At 41.0% G+C, this 23,283-nt stretch overlaps 1 protein-coding gene across 2 annotated transcripts in view; it reads right to left on the bottom strand.

The window, feature by feature from the left end:
- agbl1 (AGBL carboxypeptidase 1) overlaps positions 1-23,283 on the bottom strand; it is a 216,249-nt gene that overhangs the window by 49,423 nt on the left and 143,543 nt on the right. For both annotated transcript variants that reach the window (XM_080436936.1, XM_080436937.1), the window contains exon 21: positions 21,401-21,581. In XM_080436936.1, coding sequence (XP_080293062.1) covers positions 21,401-21,581 — 181 coding nt within the window. The remainder of the gene's footprint in view (positions 1-21,400; positions 21,582-23,283) is intronic.

Below are 23,283 nucleotides of genomic sequence, written 5' to 3'. Positions count from 1 at the left end.
ATTAATGGCTAATTCTACTCATTTATGCTTCCATGAAAGAAAATGAGTGGCACGTCACTCGACACTAAATGAGCTATTTTCAACTGAGAAAAGAGTCTTTTGTTGTCTGAACAAGATGCAATCTGCAAACCTGAATACTACCAGTGCCATGTCCTCATTGACTCTCTATGCTACTGTTGTGACCTTACACGTGTCTCTCACAGGTGAGTCACCGCAATGAGTCACTGCGTTGAGTCACTGCGGTGACTTTTATTAGTTTAATTCTTAGTTGTATAGTTATAGTTAACCACCTTAACCATTATTTTAGATAGCAGATATACAAGCAGATATACAAGCTCATAGCGCGGCATCGAGTGCCGCGCTATGAGCTTGTAGATCTGCTATTTTGGAAAAATCATGAAAATGGCCGGCCAACCAACCAACCAGCCAGCCAGCCAGCCAGCCAGCCAGCCAGCCAGCCAGCCAGCCAGCCAGCCAAAAGAGCAGTTGTGCTCTGTGAACTAACCCCAAATGAAAACTACTGTGTGAAAATCTTTGATGGCTTTGATGGCGGTGACACCACGAGTACAGTGACGCTGCGCTGACCATGGATGAAAACACAACGTGACTCATAGAGCAGTGTATATCAACCCTGGCAAACGTCCCAATTTTGGGCCGGGGCTACTGCTGAGGTGTGCCGCGCCGTTTGAAGGAGGTTTGAAAAAAAAACATTTTGAAAAAAAAAAAAAAAAAAAAAGTTTTTTTTTTTTTTTTTTTTTAAACAATAATAATAATCAGGCATGCAAACAGCCCCGAGGTGAAAAGGGTGACAACATGCTGTTTTTTTTCGGGTCAGGTGTCACACTATTGCCCTATTTGGATTCAAAACGGCTAGTGGAAGCTGAAAAGCTACAAGTTTGCATGTCTGAATAATGCAAAAACAGAAATATTTGTTTGCATTTGCTTTTTTTCTCCCCCATATATTTTCATGATAAGAAAGTGCGTATCGTATCGAAATCGTATCGAAGTTGTGTGCCCAATATTGTATCGTTTCGTGAAATGTGAAAATCGGCACACCCCTAGTGTGTGTATATAGATATACCGTATATATATATATATAATTATATATACCGTATATCTAGGTGTGCCCTGGGATTTTTTGGCTATGCCAGGTGTGCCTTGGCACAAAAAAGGTTGATAGACACTGTCATAGAGTACTGTCCAACCAGGGTTCAATTTGTTTGGGGAAAATTGCAAAAAAAACAGCAATTCTACTTTAGAATTAGAGGGGGAAAAAACATTGTATGACTCATTTTGACAATTTGCCCAAAATGGACACTGGTTAATGTGATTTATTAAACTGTATTAGAGTCATATCAGAGTCTACATTTCCCAAAAGGAAATGCATGAAATGCATGACCAGAATCAGGGAAAAAACATATCCTCCATCCTCCCTTGTGCTGTGTTTTTTTCCCTGTCTGTAAACATTTGACCATTTTAGCTGTCAGCATAATTGTCAAACGTGTAATGCTAACTAGCATAAAGGAAGAATAGTTAATCATCACTTGTTAGCTATACTGCACAAACCCAGATGGCTTACAGTGGTTCTCAACCTTGACAAGCACTTGGAATATAGTTGTTGAGGCATTCAATTTAGTTTGATTCGGTTCCACAGATAAAAATTGCAAAAATAGCAGATCTACAAGCTCGTTGTGAGCTTGTAGATCTGCTATTTTCGCAATTTTTCCCTCTTTCTTATAATATTTGACAATTTAGCCAATGTTTGACCAGTTTTTATATTATAGTTTGTTGATTACTTTTGATGCAATAATGGTCTTATTTCTTTTCTTTCTTTCTTTCTTTTTGAAGTATTAAAAAGGTTTTAAAAGTCACTAAATTGTCACTTCACTGACATCTGAGGCACCCCAAAAAAATCATGTGGGGACTCCCCTGAGGGTCCCGACCCGCAGGTTGAGAACCACTGAATTAGACAGAGTATTTCTCAGTGTGCCGCAAAAGTGAAAACAACTCAAGTGCGCATTTGAATACAAATACCTATTCTATCGGTGTGGCCGTGTGCCTGCTTTGGACTAGAAAGGGTCAATTCATGATCAGGCCTTCGAGACCCTCGTTCTCTCCCGCCATGAAACCCAATCAGAGCCATAATAAGCGAGGCAGCTGACAAAACGCCAACTCATGAATATTCACAAGCAGACATGCATAGGGCTCATATTCTCTGGATAGATGCACACTCACACGCGCCGACACACAGAGGTGATAACAACGCCTCGAGTCAGTCAAGCGTGACTAAAGAACCTCTCCATCAAAACACCTTGACAGCCTTGGGCTTGCAGCGATGGCAGGGGAGAGTAGAGAAAGTGAGGTTATTTATGTCTCTCCTCTTTTGTAGAATGACTTCTCTGTTTAAACTGTCTGACAACATTGATCAGGACAACACAGAGTACTGACTTGAAATGAACTAGCAGAGATAGGGAGAGAACAAAGAAGTGCTTGGGGGAAGACAGCAGAATCTATTTTCTTTGTTTGTTTATTTGTTTGCTTGCTTGTCTGTGTGCTTGTTGCTTCTCGTCAATGCTGTGCTATAATGGATGTCTCATATAAACACCAATAAGAGACAAAACAACAGACTGTCAACCTTTAATGTGGGTGGCATGGGTGCCCATGTTTGTGTATACCATGGATAGACAATTAACTGTATAAGGGGGGTTTGTATAACATGGATAGAAGATTAACTGTAGGGGGTGTGTGCCCACAGGCTATTGTATCTGTCTGGGATTCTGTGTCTATCAGAATGTCTAAGCGTGTGTGTGTGTGTGTGTGTGTTTGTTTGTGTTTGTGTTTGTGTGTGTGTGTGTGTGTGTGTGTGTGTGTGTGTGTGTGTGTGTGTGTGTGTGTGTGTGTGTGTGTGTGTGTGGCTAAGATTGGCATCTAAAGTCTTGCATGAGTGGCTGAGGCTCGTTTTGAAATCAAATCATGAACGCACGTCTGATTGCCGTGAAAACATGCCCACTAGGCCGAGGAAGAAATGCCACCCTTTTCACACCAGGAGGACGATTTTTGCTAAACAAATCTTTTGATATTACTCCTACAAAATGTGTCCTAACATCACGTAAATCGGTACACATTATCGCTATAGTCATGTGATCAAGATGGATCCATCTGATTTGTCATATTCCATCCTGAATGGCTAAGATTGGCATCTAACGTTTGCAGGAGTGGCTCGGTTTGAACAAAATGCCTCAAATCATGAATGCATGAAACTTTGCAGGCACATTCCCACTCGGCCGAGGAAAAAATGCCACCCTTTTCACATTGGCCTATTATATTTGCCTGTGCAATAACTTCATCAACATTATTAATCCCTCAACCTCTACAGATTCCACTCACCTCTATAAAGACTGAATTCTGAACATTACTGGCCCACAATAACCTACCTGACCTGGCGGAGACCACATGTAACTGTGTGGTGACTCACAACACATGACATTTAGAAACTACAAGACAATGGCCATTCCAGCAGACATGGTTGGATATGTGCTATCATTGCCTCACAAAGATTCGAGAGGACATCTCTGTAATTGGTGATTTTCCACTGAAACATCCAATACGCTTACGAGATTGGACAATTAACTGCACAGAGAGAGCAATGGCCCATACAGCAATTTGACACAATTTATGTCTACCGACTCACAGGGAGGTTGAAGATAGTGCTTCTATAAAAGACAGAAAGGATTTTCAACCTCTACATATCGTTGCTGTCGGGCAGAAACCTTGTATCGCCATGTTTCACACTTTTAGTTTTTTGGGTAAATTAATGCCCTACTTCATCACACAAGAGTGTCACACAAAAGTAGTGAGAATAGCAGATATACAAGCTCACAATGCGTCGCCGCTTGTACAGTAGATTGGCTAATTTCACTATTTTAATAGGTTGTTTTTATATAGGCCAATAATAAAAAGGAACAGTTTGGACATATAAGGTTTCCACCCGACAGCGACAATATGATATTTTAGCAGGCAAGCTAAAATATCTGAAGACTTATTCGGAGGGGGTAAAATGTCACGGTTGAGTGCCTTGTGCGAAGGCGGCTACTGATTTTCGATTTTCTCAGCTTCTAGCCTCACCTCGAGTCTTTTGCGGCTATTAGGGTATAACTTTAAACACCAACAATGGTACATTTCCTACAATTTTATTTGCTCACCACAGGGTAGCAGACCCAGAAGGAGGCGGTGGTAAAATCTCAGCGTAAAAACTCTTTATAAAACTATTATTTAACACAATGTTTACTCTCCCCCTTGCACAGCAATGCAGCTGCCTAGCCCAAGGCGTGTGCGTGTGTGCGCGAGCGCGTGAGAGAGAGAGAGAGAGAGAGAGAGAGAGAGAGAGAGAGAGAGAGAGAGAGAGAGAAAAAATGCCTGTGCATGGCTGCAAGCGTGAGTTCGCAGGGGTTCAGTGTCTTGCTCAAGGACACTTCCGACACTAACCAGCTAGGGGGAGCCGGGGATCGAACCCTGGAACCTTCCGATTCCCGAGTGGCTCTAACTCTACCTCCTGAGCCACTGCTGCTTTTACGTGTCATGGATGGTTAATTAAAATGCAGCTGAAGGTAATCACATTAATTAAGGAGTTTCTTTTAGGTGTTACTCTTTGTGCCAGCATGGACATCTCACATGCAACTGAGGTTATTGGCTTCACCCTTGTCTAACCCAGTGCTTCCCAAACTAGGGGTCGGGTCCCCGAATTATTTTGGGGGGTCCCCAGGTGATTAGCTTAATGTGCAACAATGTTTTCTCACTCAACACTAAACCAACCAACCAACATACTACAGTATATAAGTGCATACAGGGTATCTACTGTAAAGTTACAATTGAATGACTTTTAAGACCTTTTTAATTCCAAATTAGCCAAATATTACGTAAGAAAGAGACTAACATTGTGAAAACAGCATCTACAAGCTCACAACGCCTCGTTGTGAGCTTGTAGTTCGGCTGTTTTCACAATATTTATCTGTGGAACCGAGTAAAACTAAATGTAAATGCCTACGATTCCAAGTGCTTTTCAGGGTGGGGGCTCCCCAGTTCAAATATGATTATTTTGGGGGGGGGTCTTTATAATTTTCCCCTTGTATTGTTGTATTATTGTATGTTTGTTTGTGTGAGTGGATAGGGATACGTATTAGTGCTGTCTAATTCAGCCGTGCGCACACTTTTCTAGGCATCACACCCCCTTCTACATCTTAAATGGGTCGATGCACCACCTATCCTCCACAGCATAACAAAAACCATGAATAGAGAGCTCTCACTCTTGAATGACACTGAAGCTACACTCCAGCAAACCTTCAATTCGTTGCAACACACGTACAAACCATCAGTTTTAAGGAGGGCAAGGACACACAGGTTCATAGGCAGAATAGACACCCTTCATGAAAGAAGATTAAAGGGATATTTCACTTTTTAACGTCTATTCTGGCTTTTGTGTGCACCCCAGACAGTTTTTAAGTTGTTTCCAATATACAATTTAGGCACTTAATCCAGAGCGATTTACAGTAAGCAAGGAAAATAACCTATCATCAGTCTAAACAGTATAATATAAAAATAAATCTATAATCTGTACATTGAAACTACACAGGCCAGGTCATTTGTAGACCTGGCATCTGTCTACATAACATGTTACATTTTAGCCTTTGCATAAGCTTGCAAGGTCTTCAAGGCTAGGACAAGTGCTACGACAAGTGCTACGGGCTTGATTCAGTATTTAGATATTTGATCTAAACCCATTGTAACTTCAAACTCCATTTTAACCATAATGAAGGAATAAGGCGCTGGAGCATCACAGACATATTGAATGCCTTTTTTATTTAGGTGCTATATCATAACAAAAGGACTAACGTTTCGATGCTCGAGGCATCTTCATCAGAACATTTGAACCATGTTAGATTCATTTAAAACACACGTCCTTGGTTCTGGTGAGTGATATTGTCTTTCTAATGCGTGAGGGGACCGTGTTTTTTTAATTACCTTTTTCATTTATTCAAAAAAGAAATTGGGGGAAAATAAAATAATAAAATAAAATAAATGAAAAAACACGGCCCCCTCACATATTAGAAGGACAATATCAGTCACCGGAACCAAGGACGTGTGTTTTCAATGAATTTTACATGGTTAGTTTGAATTAACAATGGGTTTGTAAGGGAAATACTGAATCAAGCCACTTAAAAACTGTCTGGGGTGCTCACAAAAAAAACAGAGCAGATGTTAAAACTCTAACATGTTTGAAAGTGAAATATCCCTCTAACTTTTACGTGCATTTATTGATTAAACGTTTTTAATTAAAAGTTTAGAAAGGAAAAGTTTTAATTGCATGTTTTTACTTCTTTAAAAAATCGATGGGATCAAAACGTTAAATTATTACAACATTAAACTACCATTAAATGTTTCTTCTCGCCCCCGTAGAGGCAGCTCGAGAAACCCCAAGGGGTGCACACACCTCACTTTGGGAATCTCTGGTCTAACTCAAACTCAGGTTGTGGGTAGCCTCGTTCCCAGCCTTACTCATGTGCAAAGAGAAAAGCCAGGGGCCTGTTCCTCAAAAGGTGAATTAAAAAAGCCTGGCCTTAAGCCAAATCCAGTCTTGACAAAGTCGGGTCCGAAAAGCCTCGTTTATTCCGTTCCTCAGACGCCAAGCCAGGCTGAAAAGGAGCAACTTTGTCGAGCTAGGCTATGTCAAGACAGGCTGTGTCCAGCCAGGTTAATGAAGCCAGGCTGAATGGGCGGCGATTCGCCAGCGACGTATTTCTATAAAAGACCATGAACTCGAGCACAGATTCCTTGAACTTGACCAATCACGGAGTCCAAAACCAGAGCAGCGTTCTTCTCTGTGGCTGAATAGCAGCACTGCAGCAGCTCATGAAATCATACAAGGAAGTAAAATGTATTTAAAGGGATATTTCACTTTCAAATAAAGTAAACTTACAAAAAGTATTTAAAATAATTATGAAAAAAGCAATGGAAAATTCATGGCCCCCTCACGCATTAGAAGGATATTCTAATGCGTGAGGGGGCCATGATTTTTCCATTACTTTTTTCATTTATTTTATATATTTTTTTTTAAAGTTTATTTTATTTGAAAGTGAAATATCCCTTTAAGCAAGAAAGGAAACGCGACCGCAATAAATAGTTCCAGGGAGAAAGCATGGCAAAGTATTGCAAGTGTGTGTGTGTGTGTGTGTGTGTGTGTGTGTGTGTGTGTGTGTGTGTGTGTGTGTGTGTGTGTGTGTGTGTGTGTGTGTGTGTGTGTGTGTTTGAGACGGACGGGCAACGGGACGAACGGGACGAACGGGACGGGGGGGGGTGGGGGTGTACTGCGACGGAGGCCACAACGGGACGGGACGGGGGACGAGACGGGGGGGGGGGGGGTTGACCACGACAGGGGGCCGTGACGGGATGAGCGGGGGGGACGGGACGGGACGGGACGAGACACGCAATAAATAACCCCACATTTGCAAGACCACTTTGGTAGAGGTTTGGGTTGTGTAGTTACCATCATGATGTAACTCCAAAGGTGGACAAGAAATAAAAAATAATTTCTCCAATTGACTAGAAATTGATAATTTAAAATATGCTCCTCATTGACTTACAAAGAGGCTCCTTTAAACCCGTAACTAATAATTTATATATATATATATATATATATATATATATATATATATATATATATATATATATATATATATATATATATATATATATAAATTATTAGTTACGGGTATATGTGTGTGTATGTATGTGTCAGACATTTTTTATAATATTTAAAAAAAAAATTAATATATTATCAAACATCTAACAACAAGATGAACTATAGTGTTAACTATAACAGAGTGACAATTACATATCACATGAGTCATTGTGAAACAATTATGATTATGATTCATGGTCACACACTATTTCAGTAATTAATTTGATTATATCTTATTGTATTTATTTCATTTTATTTGAATGCAGGGTCATTAAAATGAGTCCATATACAAACACGCCACCAGGAGGACGATGGTGGCGTGTGTGTTTGAGACGGACGGGCAACGGGACGAACGGGACGAACGGGACGAACGGGACGAACGGGACGAACGGGACGAACGGGACGAACGGGACGAACGGGACGAACGGACGAACGGGACGGGGGGGGTGGGGGTGTACTGCGACGGGGGCCACAACGGGACGGGACGGGGGACGGGGGACGAGACGGGGGGGGGGGGGTTGACCGCGACAGGGGGCCGTGACGGGATGAGCGGGGGGGACGGGACGGGACGGGACGAGACACGCAATAAATAACCCCACATTTGCAAGACCACTTTGGTAGAGGTTTGGGTTGTGTAGTTACCATCATGATGTAACTCCAAAGGTGGACAAGAAATAAAAAATAATTTCTCCAATTGACTAGAAATTGATAATTTAAAATATGCTCCTCATTGACTTACAAAGAGGCTCCTTTAAACCCGTAACTAATAATTTATATATATATATATATATATATATATATATATATATATATATATATATATATATATATATATATATATATATATATATATATATATATATATATATATATATATAATTATTAGTTACGGGTATATGTGTGTGTATGTATGTGTCAGACATTTTTTATAATATTTTAAAAAAAATGTAATATATTATCAAACATCTAACAACAAGATGAACTATAGTGTTAACTATAACAGAGTGACAATTACATATCACATGAGTCATTGTGAAACAATTATGATTATGATTCATGGTCACACACTATTTCAGTAATTAATTTGATTATATCTTATTGTATTTATTTCATTTTATTTGAATGCAGGGTCATTAAAATGAGTCCATATACAAACACATGTTTTGAATTAACTGTGGAAAAACTTGAAGAACAAGGCACTGGATTAAGTAAGCTTGGCTGTTAGCCTGCTCCTGACCAGGCTAACTTCACAGCTAAATTGCCATGGTAACTAAGCTAGGCTTGCTTCAATTCTCTTTTGAGGAATCGGATAAGGCTAAACTTAGCCAGGGTGAACTGGCTAAACTAATCTTCAAGATAATTCACCTTTTGAGGAACCGACTCAGCTCTAATCCTGGCTAAATTAAGCCAGGATAGGTGGAAAAGCCAGGCTTTAGCTCTAATTCACCTTTAGAGGAACAGGCCCCTGGTCACGACCTAGCCTGGCATGGCCAGACTAATATCACTGCGTAGATATCAGTCTGGAATCTCTGTATGGAACGTGCATTTCCAAGGGGCGGATTTAAAAAAAAAATGCCTCTGGTGATAAACCCGCCTCATATTTGCATACTGGGCCCTGATTGGTCCCTCAAAACTAGGGAGTGAAATCCAATCACAACTGAGCAGTGCCAGACCAAATCTGCCGAGGGACATTTATTTTCTGCAATGGCAGATTCGTCTGGTTTCCAGGCTAGTCACGACCTAAAGCAGAGAGTGTCTATAGGGGCGGGACTTCTGGCATATGTATTTTCCCCCGGAAACAATATTTTTCGACCACTCACAACACTTGTTTCATTCACGGAGAATGTAAACAGATTGGTAAAGTGTCAACGTAATTTCCTTGGGCGGTACTTCCGCCAAATTCCGGTACTTCCTTTTAGACACTCAACCGGCTAGGTCTTACCCAGCTTAGGTTGTGGGCCAGCCCAGGGCTGGAGGTCCTTGCGTGCTCCTCATTGCTTCTTCATTGCTGTCTGCTAGTGCAATATCTGACACACATAAACACACATAAACTCACTCACTCACTCACTCACACACACACACACACACACACACACACACACACACACACACACACACACACACACACACACACACACACACACACACACACACACACACACACACACACACACACACACACACACACACACACACACACACACACACACAGTATGCTTTGCTTGCTTGTTTTAACTGTTGTTTATCTTCTCGAGAACATTGACTAGCAAACATCACTTTTATGATCAGAATTCCCTTGCAGGTGTGAATTACAAAGTTGTAATAAGAGATTCAACAAACTAGACTATTTGGGCAAAGACATAGCTTTGGGAACCCCCCACTTCCCATGAATAAACCATTTGAAGTTAACAAACAAATGTACACCTTACAAAGTAAATTGTGAATGTGTAGGCTACACTGCATTTAATTTGCATTAGCCAGGATTGCTTCAATCTTTGCATCTAACTTGTATTGCTAGGCATGAATAATCCAATAAATTCTTTGTTTGTTTTTATATTGCTACTACAAAGTTGAGTTGAGGAACCAAAACCCAATTTTGCTCTTATTTTCTTCTAATGTATTATGTACTCTACTATGTAATCTGAATATAACACAATTTGCCCTGTCAAAGTCTGAAGAATGCAGGCGCTATATGTCACTTATTGTTATTGTGGGCCAGTAACGTTTGGAATTCAGTCATCATAGAGGTGAGTGGAATCTGTAGAAGGGATAAATGTTGATGAAGTTATGGCACAGGCAAAAATCGTCCTCCTGGTGGCGCTATAATAGGCCAATGTGAAAAGGGTGGCATTTGTTCCTCAGCCTTTCGAATCGGCCTGTTATAGCGCCACCATGAGACATATATGTCGTATGTCACTCAATGCAGCGTCAAAAGTAAAGAGCGACGATCGAAAGAGTGAGAAGTCCGAGTGAAGACTTGCAAACAGTTCTGAAATGTACTTTACACAGTGGTGTAAAGTAACTAAGTGATTTACTCAAGTACAGTACTTAAGTAAAATGTTGAGGTATTTTTAACTTTACTGGAGTATTTCCAGATTTCAGTACTTTTACTTCTACTCCACTACATCTCAGAAGCAAATATTGTACTTTTACTCCACTACAATTCTTTGAAAAATGTAGTTACTTGTTACTTTTTAGACTTTGATTATTATCACAAAACACACTAACCACTTCAGCCCCTATGTACATTTTGGCCATTTGAAAATAGCAAATCTACAAGCTCACAATGCGTCTCGATGCGACACATTGTGAGCTTGTACATCGTAGATTTGTTATACATTTTGAACTTGTGAAATGGGACATTCTGCACAATGAGTACTTTTACTTTTGTACTTTACGTATATTTTGATAACAATACTTTTGTACTTTTACTCAAGTACAGTTTTTTATTCCGGACTTTCACTTGTAACAGAGTATTTCTACATTGCAGTATTGATACTTTTACTTAAGTAAAACATGTGAGTACTTTTTTCCACCACTGACTTTACAGCCCTCATATTTTTACCCCCATGCTGCCATCATTCCCAGGGAGCGACACGCACAGACTGCAAAAGAGGGGAAATGAGCTGTGTTTGCTCGACGATACGGATAGTTGCATCTCCCACAAACATCCTAGTGGTAATCTGTCACATGACACAAACATGATGGGTAATGTTCTTAGGCTACGCCCAAATGGGAACGTGTATACTATATCTTAATTGCATTTCAAACTTTGCCAGGTGTGCACAGGAGATTTCCACTTGCAGTATCCAAGCAACTAACACCCATCATGCATTGTGCCATGTGCTCCAGAGCCAGTACTGTGTGCATATGGTTACAATCAGAAGCCTGTTGGTCTACAACACAATTGTTATGGGTCGCAAGTAAATATCCCCTTTTTTGTCTTCTATTTTAAAATAATATATATATTATTATTTTTTTTTAATTAAAAAGTTACTTTCATCAATTAAATGAATTCCAACACATTTAAAAAGTATTTCATGAATACAATTGATTAAATCAAATAATTTCCATAAACAAATAAAATAATCGCTTAAGAAGTAGTGACAATAGCAGATCTACACAATGTGTCGCGCCGCGTTGTGAGCTTGTAGATCTTCTAGTTTCACTAGTTTAGGTCTTGAGCTAAAAAGGTTTGAGAACCACTGGTCTACAAGCTACATAAACATTTTCTTGTTAATAGGTTTGGCACTAGTAAGTGCTGCTAGTAGGTACTACTTTAGATTTTGCACAAATAATAGGACAATTCCAAAAAACTTTGAATGACACTCATGGAACTTTACACTCAAATCTGAAATAGCCAATAGATTGCTGCTCCATTCAGTAACGCTCTTCACTTCTTCTGAAGTGATACTTTTTGTTGACCTTTTAGCGATGAATCTCTGTATCCAACTTTGGAAAGGTTAGATGCGGGTCAGGTCACGGTTTGGTTCAAATTAAATCCAGAATTGTGTGGGATTTCCTCTCAACTCAACGTGGGCTGATGTGTGAAAAGGTGGGCAGCCTTGAACGCACTGGGGGGGAGGAGGGGAGGATGCAATTTGCAGGGCTCAACAACACCATCAGTGGCAGTATGCAATTATAAGGCCCCCCTGATACACTGAAAGCGTCAGATGCTCACGTCATCAAATACACCTATTGTTACAAAGGCTGCAGCTGTCAAAACCTGTCAACGCCTCTTTCCGGGCTCGGTTCTATCTTGGAGCATAACGAGCGAGTAATGATGCTGTCAGTGGGCTTTAAGGGTTACTCAAGTAGAGGCTAAAGTAAATTGCCTGATTGAAGCACCGTCTGTTACAACGTTGTTGCGGCCATTAAGCATGTATAAAATCGGCCTCTTTGTCTTACGAATAGTGAAAATGTACAATGCGTCGCATTCCAACACATTGTGACCTTGTAGGTGTAGATTGGCTATTTTCACTAGAACAAAATTAAGCTCATGAAACCTTGACTTTTGAAAACATTTGACAATTTTCACATAAGAGCTCTGTTATAGCCACCAAAAAAAAGCAAGATCATGATGCCTGTCTGGGTCATCCAACTCTGACCTCCATTTCTCGTTCATCCCTTCCTCATTCATGAATAGTCCAATTTCTGCGAGTAATTGAAATAAATGTTTGAGCACAGCCGCTCCGCACAACCATGGACTTATGGAGTATAGACTGAGCTACTGGCCAAGCTGAGACCATGAAGAGGATAGGACAGAAATCAGAGACAGATGGCAACAGAGAACATGCTCTGTGACTACTAATATGCAACTGAAACTCAATGGGAATATAGTTATACATATGAACTCAAAGCAAAGGGAATATACAGTGACTCTTTAGCTACTGCAGCATGTTCAGAAGCATAAAGGGAAGCTCATTCAAGTTAACCCATTAAGACCTGTGGCCGATTCTACAAATGTCTTTTAAATCAGTAAAACGGTTTTATGAAAAAAAACCTGTGTTGCTGTATCAGTGGAGCTCAAACTTATTCATGTCAAGGACCCCCAAAATGATATGTATTTGGCCGCCGACCCCCACCTCAAAATATGTTGTTGCAGGGACCCTCGGAAGCAAAGATTTGAGTTTTAAAAACATGTATGTTCAAAGATTTGACACATTTTCACGATTTTTCAAAAATAGCAGATCTACAAGCTTGTGTATTTGCAATTTTTTGAATAGCCAAAGTATAAATATGGTTAAAGTGGTTACACAGATGCTTTCCCGGTTTTAAAAGGTTAAAAGATAGACAGTGACCCCAGAAAGTTCAGCTCCAAAATCCTCTATCCCACTTTAAAGACATTAATTTACTACAGAGGATTAATTAATTTGTTTTACAATTAATGTGTCACATTTATTAGAAAGACATCACATTTTCCTTAAGCCACAGAGCCACTAGTGACTCACTCCCTCACTCACTCCCACTCTCATGCGCGCGCGCGTGCACACACACACACACACACACACACACACACACACACACACACACACACACACACACACACACACACACACACACACACACACACACACACACACACACACACACACACACACACACACACACACACACACACACACGCTTGATGTTTAGCACCATTGGTCAAATTGCAAGCTGATGCCCAGCAAATGTAATAGCACTGAGAAAGACAGAGAGAGAGAGAGAGAGAGAGAGAGAGAGAGAGAGAGAGAGAGAGAGAGAGAGAGAGAGAGAGTGGAGATGGGGATAGACATGAAAAGAGAGAAGAGACGTGATTGACCTAAGGGCTATATGAGTAAATCCCTGCCGTGTCCGACGTAATTCTTGGGAAATGTCAGAATCGTATATTGCAATGCTTACATCACATAAACACACACACGTTGACATTGGCACACATGCACAGAACACAGTGTGTGTGTGTGTGTGTGTGTGTGTGTGTGTGTGTGTGTGTGTGTGTGTGTGTGTGTGTGTGTGTGTGTGTGTGTGTGTGTGTGTGTGCGTGTGCGTGTGCGTGCGCGTGCGCGTGCGTGCACGTGTGTGCCTGCGTGCCTGCGTGTGTGCGGGTGTGTGTGTGTGTGTGTGTGTGTGTGTGTGTGTGTGTGTGTGTGTGCGTGTGTGCGCGTGCGTGCACGTGTGTGCCTGCGTGCGTGCGTGCATGTGTGTGTGTGTGTGTGTGTGTGTGTGTGTGTGTGTGTGTGTGTGTGTGTGTGTGTGTGTGTGTGTGTGTGTGTGTGTGTGTGTGTGTGTGCGGGGGGGGGTTAAATCAGATGGATCAAATCGTGCGAGAGAAGAATCATTGCACATTTTCTCCTGGTGAAGCCTGAGTTATACTTTGCACTCCCGTGTTGTATGCCGTAAATAGCAGATCTACAAGCTCTCAAGCTTGTAGATCTGCTATTTACTGAGCATGACACCGGCACACAACTAAGTATAACTGAGACTTAAAACGGCTAAAAGGCAGCCTGCTGTGAAGCCAGTGAAAGCTCCAGTAGGTCAGAGCATGTTGATCATTCCTACCCCACTTTTCTTTAGATGATATTTGAACTGTTGGTGCCACTATATATGACTATGAATTGAATACCAAGGACCTCAATGGAAACAAGACCGCAAGGACTTTTTTGAACGGACCTTTTAGACAAAGTATTTTAAATGTAACTGTGCCGTTTTACATTTTTGCCTAATAAAATATTCAATCAATCAATCAAAAACTCCAGTTGCTCTTACATCCCCTCCCTACTAGTGGTGCAACAGTTAATCCAACTAATGTAATATATGATAAAATCGATAATCGATAACTTAATAAATGATCAATTAATAACCTATCCCATGTAATTATAGCCAAAATGTTTTTTTTAAAACCACAAAATGTCAAATAATAATAATAAATAGCCAATGTAGAAGCTCACAATGCGACACTCTTGTGCGATGAAGTATAAAATAACACTTAGGTGGTTAATTGATTGATTGATATACAGTATAAACAAATGTACACAAAATTTACAAAAACATGCTTCTCAATTATTCGATTAATTGAAAAAGTAATCAACTAGAATATAATTTCTAGTTGCTTGCAGCCCTACTCTATATCCACCCCATTTTAGCAGACCATGATCTTCATCATTCCATTCCCTGGGTTCAACATACCAAACTTTTGAAGGCCAGGTCACCACGGGTGAACAAACTTAAAACACATCTCCCTTGGTTGTCGACTTTGTAATTTTAGCTGGACGTGGGGCTTGCTTGGGTTCAACGCTGCAATGAACAGCGAGTATAAGTTAAGGGCACAATGTCTCAGAGCGTCAACACAGACACAGTGAAGTAACGAAAACACATTTCACTGCAACATCCTTTACACTGGATTGCAACCAAGCCTTATCTGCTAGATTGTTGACAATCACTAAGTAGTGAAAATAGCAGATCTACACAAGATTCCCCCAGGGCTGTGCATTTGACAACCAACCATTCTGAACAATACGCTTTTGGGTTTAATCACAAAAGCTCAAACAATACAATATGATGCTTGATTTGGCAAAAAAAAAGCGAAGCCTAAAATAAGTGACTGTAATCCCACACGAGCTAACTCCTGACTGTATCGTTCACAATGTTGATTGCACAGTACTTGAGTTAATGTACTTGAGTACATTAACTCAAGTACTGTACTTCAGTATTTCCACATTTCTGTACTTTTACTTCTACTCCACTACGACAAGGGACACCTTTATACAGTGGTGGAAAAAGTACTCAAATGTTTTACTTAAGCAAAAGTATCAATACTGCAATGACTCTGTTACATGTAAAAGTCTGGAATTCAAAATGTACTTGAGTAAAAGTACAAAAGTATTGGTATAAAAATGTACTTAAAGTACCAAAAGTAAAAGTACTAAAATGTTTGAAAATAGCAGATCTACAAGCTCAACTTGAGTAAATGTACTTAGTTACTTTACACCACTGCCTTTATACAGTATATGTTACAGAGAGAATGAGAGAATTCAATTAAATTCGTATTGATGCAGTTGTTGTAGGCCAGCCTAGGAGGAGTAACCTACATCAGTGGTTCTCAAACATTTTCATGTCAAGGACCCCCAAATTGACACTTATTAGCCCGCAGACCCCCATTTGAAAATATATATGCCAAGGACCCCCATAAGGACCCCCAGTTTGACATGCATTAGGCTACGGACCCCCATTTAATGGCATTTCTATCTCTGGGACCCCAATTTATATTGTAGAATCAATGTTAATTTAACTCTGAGAGTGTACAAATGGAACCAAATGGTCCCATTAGGGTTCCATTTGTACACTCTCTGAGTTAGACCCATAAGGGTCAATTTGGTTCCTAACTATGTATCATTTAGCTGGGGACCCCCTGTAACTCCCTCAAGGACCCCACTTTGAGAACCAATGACCTAGCATCGTGGGTTCCAATCCTGGATGCTTATAAGAAGTCTGTTGCATGGGGGGAGGAGGAGGAGGGGTCGCTTTGTCAATGCCGTGAGGGGAAAATTCGATTTCAGCTTCACCCAGCTGATGGCTGTCTCACATGGTGAACATGATGAGCACTCAGCTGAAGCTGTGAGGGGGTTAAGTGTTGGACACGTAGACACGTAGGCCCCGGGAGGTGAAGCGGTGACGTTCTAATTACAGATGGCCTCTCCTCTCTACCCACTCAGCTGCTAACAGCCGCCCCTCAGTTAGTGATGATGCACAAGTGCCTCATTCCTACCATCCCTACTGTCATGCCAATACAATTATGTAATGTAATCGTATATCGTTGTTGCTGTCGGGCAGAAACCTCTTATCTCCATATTTTAACTTTTTGTGTTTTTTTCCGTAAATAGGCTCTATTAGCATAATGGAAAGAAATTGGGCCTCTTCTTACTTCTTTAACAGGTGTTACCAATAATACTAATTAAGGCTCTGTTCCATTCTGGGCAAACTCATGGTTCCTTGAGGGGGTTCCAAATGGCCCCTTACGGGTGTGTAACTCTGAGAGTGTACAAATGGAACCAAATGGACCCGTAAGGGTCCATTTGGTTCCATTTGTACACTCTCAGTTATGGGGGTCCTTGAAATTAGAAAGTTTGAGAACCACTGTGCTACACTAAATGGAACAGCCTTCATTAGTATCATTGGTGACACCTGTGAAGGCTCAATTTCCTTCCAATATGGCTGCTGTGCATATAGCCCATTAACGACCTACTTGATCATACTACGGCGTCACACAGAAGCATCAAAAGTATCAGATCTACAAGCTCGAAACATCGCCAAGCTGATTTGTTTATTTTTGGAACGGAGTGCTTATACAGTATGATGCGATTCTAGACAACCCTATGGTATTTATTCAATAGAACAAATACTCCCGTGACCCAGGGGATAACGGAAGTCCGACGGCGCTACATTATAACTAAGCCTAACCCTAAGCCTAACAGTAACCTCACACCAGTGTTGATTTTGACAGCAAATTTAGATTTAGTTTTAGTCATAGTCTTTTGAATAAAATTCCATTTAGTTTTAGTCTTATTTTAGTCATCTGATTTTTTTTTAGTTTTTGTCTAGTTTTAGTCGACTAAATATCATGAGATTATAGTCGACAAAATCTACCGTCGATTTAGTCGACTAAAATGTATTTTGGCGGTGCCTTGATGGCGTCGTAATGGCTGATTTTACACTGGGTTGCCCTAGTGTAAAATCCCTAAAATACCCTAGCGCAACCAAACATAAAACAACTTGTCTTTTAGTTCTACTGGATCTCTTCTCCACTAGTCCCTCACTAACATTTTAGTCTAGTTTTTATTTGTTAAAGAAATTGTCAATATATTTAGTCTTAGTTTTAGTCATCGTAGCTTAGTTTTTAGTTTTTATTTAGTTTTCGTCAGTGAAAAAAAGGTAGTCGACGAACATTTTTCGTCATAGTTTTAGTCGACGAAATCAACACTGCCTCTCACTAACCAAAAAAATTATAATCTGACTATAATTGGGGACTTTGGAAAAGTGAGCCATATCGGACTAATGACCAGTCCCTGTTATTCAATGACTGATTTGGCGAGTTGAAACATCAAATGGAACGGAGAGGTGGACCACCCATAGTGGTCGTGCTGCTGGTCGTCCTGTAATGTCTCCTCATTTATGTCCAAGAGACATCTGGGACATCTTGACATACTGTATCAACTTAAAGGCAGGGTAAGTGATATTTTTGGCGAAAACAAAACTTTTTGCCTTCTCACCCTTCAATCACCCTGTTCAAAATCAACCGAATAGAAAGCAAGTAATGTGTGGTGCTTTTATATGAAATGTATGTATGTTTATTTGCCGTGTGTGCGGTGCACTACAAGTAGTAGTAGTAGGTGTGTGTGTCATATGTGTTCAACCCGAGTTCTTGACTGTTGGGGTTGAGGTCTGTATGTGCAAAGGTGTGGTGTGGTCTGTATGCAAGGGCATGGTTCGTATGAGAGGGCATGGTCTGTATGAGAGGATGGGATTTATGACAGAGTGTGATCTATGTTTGGGGAGAGGGGAGTCTGTATGAGGGGGCATTTTGAGTGAGAGGGTGAGGTCTTACTCTTGAACTAGAGAAAAAAATATGTTTTCTTTTGTCCCTTGCTTATTCTTCAGCCTCTTTGTTCTGTTTAATGATTATTTTTATTTGTTTACAGTACGGCTCCTCCTGTGTCAGCCAGCATCCATATCAGTTCACTGGACAAACTAAATGATTAGTCATTTTATTTTGTTATTTTCTTATGTGCGTAGCTGTTATTGCTAGCATTTTAGGACCTATAAAGGACCTAAAGGTATATGAGAATGAAGATATGCAGAGAGAGAATCCTGATTGGCTTGTGAATCTCTGGAGCTGTGCAGTGGGACTATTTGTGTGATTTAAGACAACACTGTGTTTACTTTTTTATTTAACCATTATTTATTCAGGCTCATCCCGCTGAGACCAAGGATCTCATTTCCAGGGGAGACCTGAAGACTTTAGTTAAATTAAATAAAGTTAAATCTGTATATTCTGATAGTAATCATTGTTATGGAGTGTGTGTTCAGCAACAGCGGTCTCCCAGTAGTCTCTACATCTCGTAAAAGAAACTGAAAATAAATGTTCAGGTGGGTTGCAATTTCATCCAAGAAAGTACACTTTTATCAGCTTTTATCATGTATACCAGTGCCAGTTTGATGCAAAAATTGATGCAATATATGGACAGTCTAATAATCTGGCCCAGATCATTAATTATTTCATAAAACCTCAATGCAGAGTCTCTCAGCAAAGTCATCTACCATGTTGAACATGTGTTGTGTTGAATTCAGATGGATTTAGATTGCAAGCAGCGTGCATGCACTGAGAACCCATCTATATAGGTCAATCTACTATCGAATGTGCTCTTTAAAACATTGGTTCTCAAAGTGGGGTCCGGGGACCCCCAGGGGTCCTTGAGGGAGTTACAGGGGGTCCCCAACTAAATTATACATAGTTAGGAACCAAATTGACCCTTATGGGTCTGTAACGCAGAGAGTGTTCAAATGGAACCAAATGGACCCTAATGGGTCCATTTGGTTCCATTTGTACACTCTCATAGTTAAATTAACATTGATTTCCCATATAAATTGGGGTCCCAGAGAGAGAAATGGGGGTCCGCTAATGCATGTCAAACTGGGGGTCCTTGAAATTAAAATGGTTGAAAATCACTGCTAGAGCGTAAACATTTTCTCTTATGGGGGTCCTTAGCATATGTCTTTTCAAATGTGGGTCCGCGGGCTAATAAGTGTCAATTTGGGGGGTCCTTGACATGAAAAAGTTTGAGAACCACTGCTTTAAAAAGTACTGGAAGACTGCAATATATTTTAGACAAGGTCAGAGCTGGTCTACCTGAGATAACAATGTGCCACACCACAGCTCAACCTAAGGATAACCTGCCCATGGGCGCACAGATGGGCTCAAGTACATTATAATGTGCACGCTGAGCATGAAAATGACAACTGGGTAAGTTGGAATATGTAGCAATGACAATTCCATTCCACAGTGCTGTGGTTTTGCACCGCTTTGTGAAACACCCGGGATTCGAAACACTTTGAATTTCCTTTATTGTTAAAATGTGCTACACACAAATAACATACAAATTGCCTATGTGAAGCCCTTTCTATACAAAATGAAAACCCTATGATGAAAACAACAGCAGTGAAACTCTGGCGAGGAAGCAGAAGGAAGCCACTGCTAAGTGCTAACTCGCTTCTACACACTTTAGAAATCTATCAATTCAATGTCCACAGAAATAATCACTGTCAATTTACTTTCAACGTCAAATTAACACTGAGCATTTACTGTGTACTCTATCACCCATTTAGAGCTCTCTCTCTCTCTCTCTCTCTCTCTCTCTCTCTCTCTCTCTCTCTCTCTCTCTCTCTCTCTCTCTCTCTCTCTCTCTCTCTCTCTCTCTCTCTCTCTCTCTCTCTCTCTCTCTCTCTCTCTCTCTCTCTCTCTCTCTCGTCGGAACAATCGTCTCTTACATTTCCCATCTTCTTCAGTGTCTTTGTCTTGTCCCCCAGGCCGTACCAGCTGTTAAGCTGAGATTGGCCTCTTAAAACAACTCAAACAATAATTATCACATCTGAATGGCCAGTACATACACCAGCAGGTGTGTGTGTGTGTGTGTGTGTGTGTGTGTGTGTGTGTGTGTGTGTGTGTGTGTGTGTGTGTGTGTGTGTGTGTGTGTGTGTGTGAACCCTCAGCCGACGCTGGCCAAACTCACACACGCGTACAAACGACTGCAGACGTGTGCACACACAAACTCACATACGGGACGCGCAGTACAGAGTCAAGTGCATACGCACACAAATGCACACCCAAACACACTTGCATGCCGGTGCACTCAACTTTGCGTAATCGCCGATGACAATGACATCATGTCTGGTATTGCTCCATGACACGCATACAAAAACTAGCACTGACAAACACACTTTATAAACAGTCATTTGTTTGTTCATTTTGTCACTGGAGAGAATAGTCTGAATAAGTTCAAATAGAGTTCAGAAAATGTGTGTCTCTGTGCTTATGCAGTGTGTGTATGTGTGTGTGTGTGTGTGTGTGTGTGTGTGTGTGTGTGTGTGTGTGTGTGTGTGTGTGTGTGTGTGTGTGTGTGTGTGACTCACGTGCCATTGATGACTCCGTCTGGGTTGAGCATAGGGATGATCTTGAAGACGAAGGCCTCCCTGAGGCTCTGGGCCACGGGGTCGTCGCTGCACAGGAACTCCAGGGTTCCCTTCATCACCCAGCTGGCGTTGGACTCCCCGGGGTGGACCCGCGCTGTCAGCACGATGACGGGGCGACTACCTGCACACGACACACACACGCACGCACGCACGCACGCACGCACGCACGCACGCACGCGCACACACACACACACACACACACACACACACACACACACACAGTATGAGAGGGAGAGAGAAAAAGAGCTAAAGCCTGGTTTATACTTTGTTTATAAACAAAGTATAAACTAATAAAGTATATTATATGTTTTGTTTCTTAGGTGCTTTAGTGGTGTGATGATTCTTTTTTATGCATTTGCTTATTGAAGCACTTTGAGATCTTCACAAAATGTGAAGTGCATTATAAATAAAATCCTTTATTATTATACTTCATCATACAACAGTGTATAAATTATGCATAAGGGAAACAACAGTCAGTGAGAGACAGGCAGGCAGGCAGGCAGGCAGGCAGGCAGGCAGGCAGACAGACAGACAGACAGACAGACAGACAGACAGACAGACAGACAGGCAGACAGGCACAGACACCGCTTGAACAGACTCATAGTCATCTGCTACTGTATGCATTTTGACTACGGTATGTTTGTTAATTTGGCATGTACATTGTTACTGAAACATCTACATAGCCTACAAACAGAATGCTAGAACAGATGGATATAAGCTACAATAGTTCACAGAAAAATAATGAAGAGAGCAGTCAGTCAGTCAGTCAGTCAGACAGCTTGGCTCCCAGTGACACAGTAAAGTCCTCAGGGTTACTATTATCGTTTTACACGCACGCCTCCTTTTAGGGGAGCGAAAAGAAAAGAAAAGAAAAGAAAAAGAAGCAGAACAAAGAAGAACTACAGCATGAACATTTAGAGACCAGGGGCCTGTTCCTCGAAAGGTGAATTAAATAAGCCTGGATTTAAGTCAAATCCAGGCTTGACAAAGTCGGGTCCGTATAGCCTGGTTTATTCGGTTCCTGGAACGCCAAGCCAGGCTGAAAAGGAGCGACTTTGTCGAGCTAGGCCTTGTCAAGCCAGGCTGTGTCGAGCCAGGATAATGAAGCCAGGCTTCACTTATTTCTATAAAAGACCATGAAAGTCGATAGCAGAATCCTTGAACTTGACCAATCATGGAGCCCAAAACCAGAGCGGCGTTCTTCTCTGTGGCTGAACAGCAGCACTGCAGCAGCTCATGGAATCTTACAAGGAAGTAAAATTTATAATAAGCAAGAAAGGAAACACGGCCGCAATAAATATAGATCCAGGGAGAAAGCGTGGCAAAGTATTGCCGACAAATTAAATGCACAAGTTGTCCAAAAATATGCAATTAATTTATATACAAATCCATAAATATATAATTCAGTTAGGTTTAAACATAAGGAGTTTAAGTGAATGTTGGAATTATAATTATAAACACTTAGAATAATTTTCTAATTTGTAATTTCTAAAATCGAAGATCTACAAGGGAAAAGCTTGCCTTTTGGCGGCCGGGGGTCCACGGTCCACGGGGGTCAACGGGGGTCCGGGAGTACACGGGGGGCCGGGCCCCCCGTGTACTCCCGGACTATATCGCTCGCTTTTAACCATCACTTTTATGCTTCTTCAGATATTACTTAACCCATTAAGACCGGGAACGCATCTGTGTAACCTCTTGAACCATTATTTAATACTTTGGCTATTCAAAAATAGCAGATATACAAGCTCAAAGCGCGGCACCGAGATCTACAATGAGCTTGTAGATCTGCTATTTTTGAAAAATCGTGAACATTTGTGCAAATC

This window comes from Gymnoscopelus braueri (genome assembly GCF_963280865.1).
Source record: "Gymnoscopelus braueri genome assembly, chromosome: 9".
NCBI classification, from domain to species: domain Eukaryota; kingdom Metazoa; phylum Chordata; class Actinopteri; order Myctophiformes; family Myctophidae; genus Gymnoscopelus; species Gymnoscopelus braueri.
Note: the sequence above shows the minus strand (reverse complement) of the source record. Positions and strands in the feature narration are given on the sequence as shown.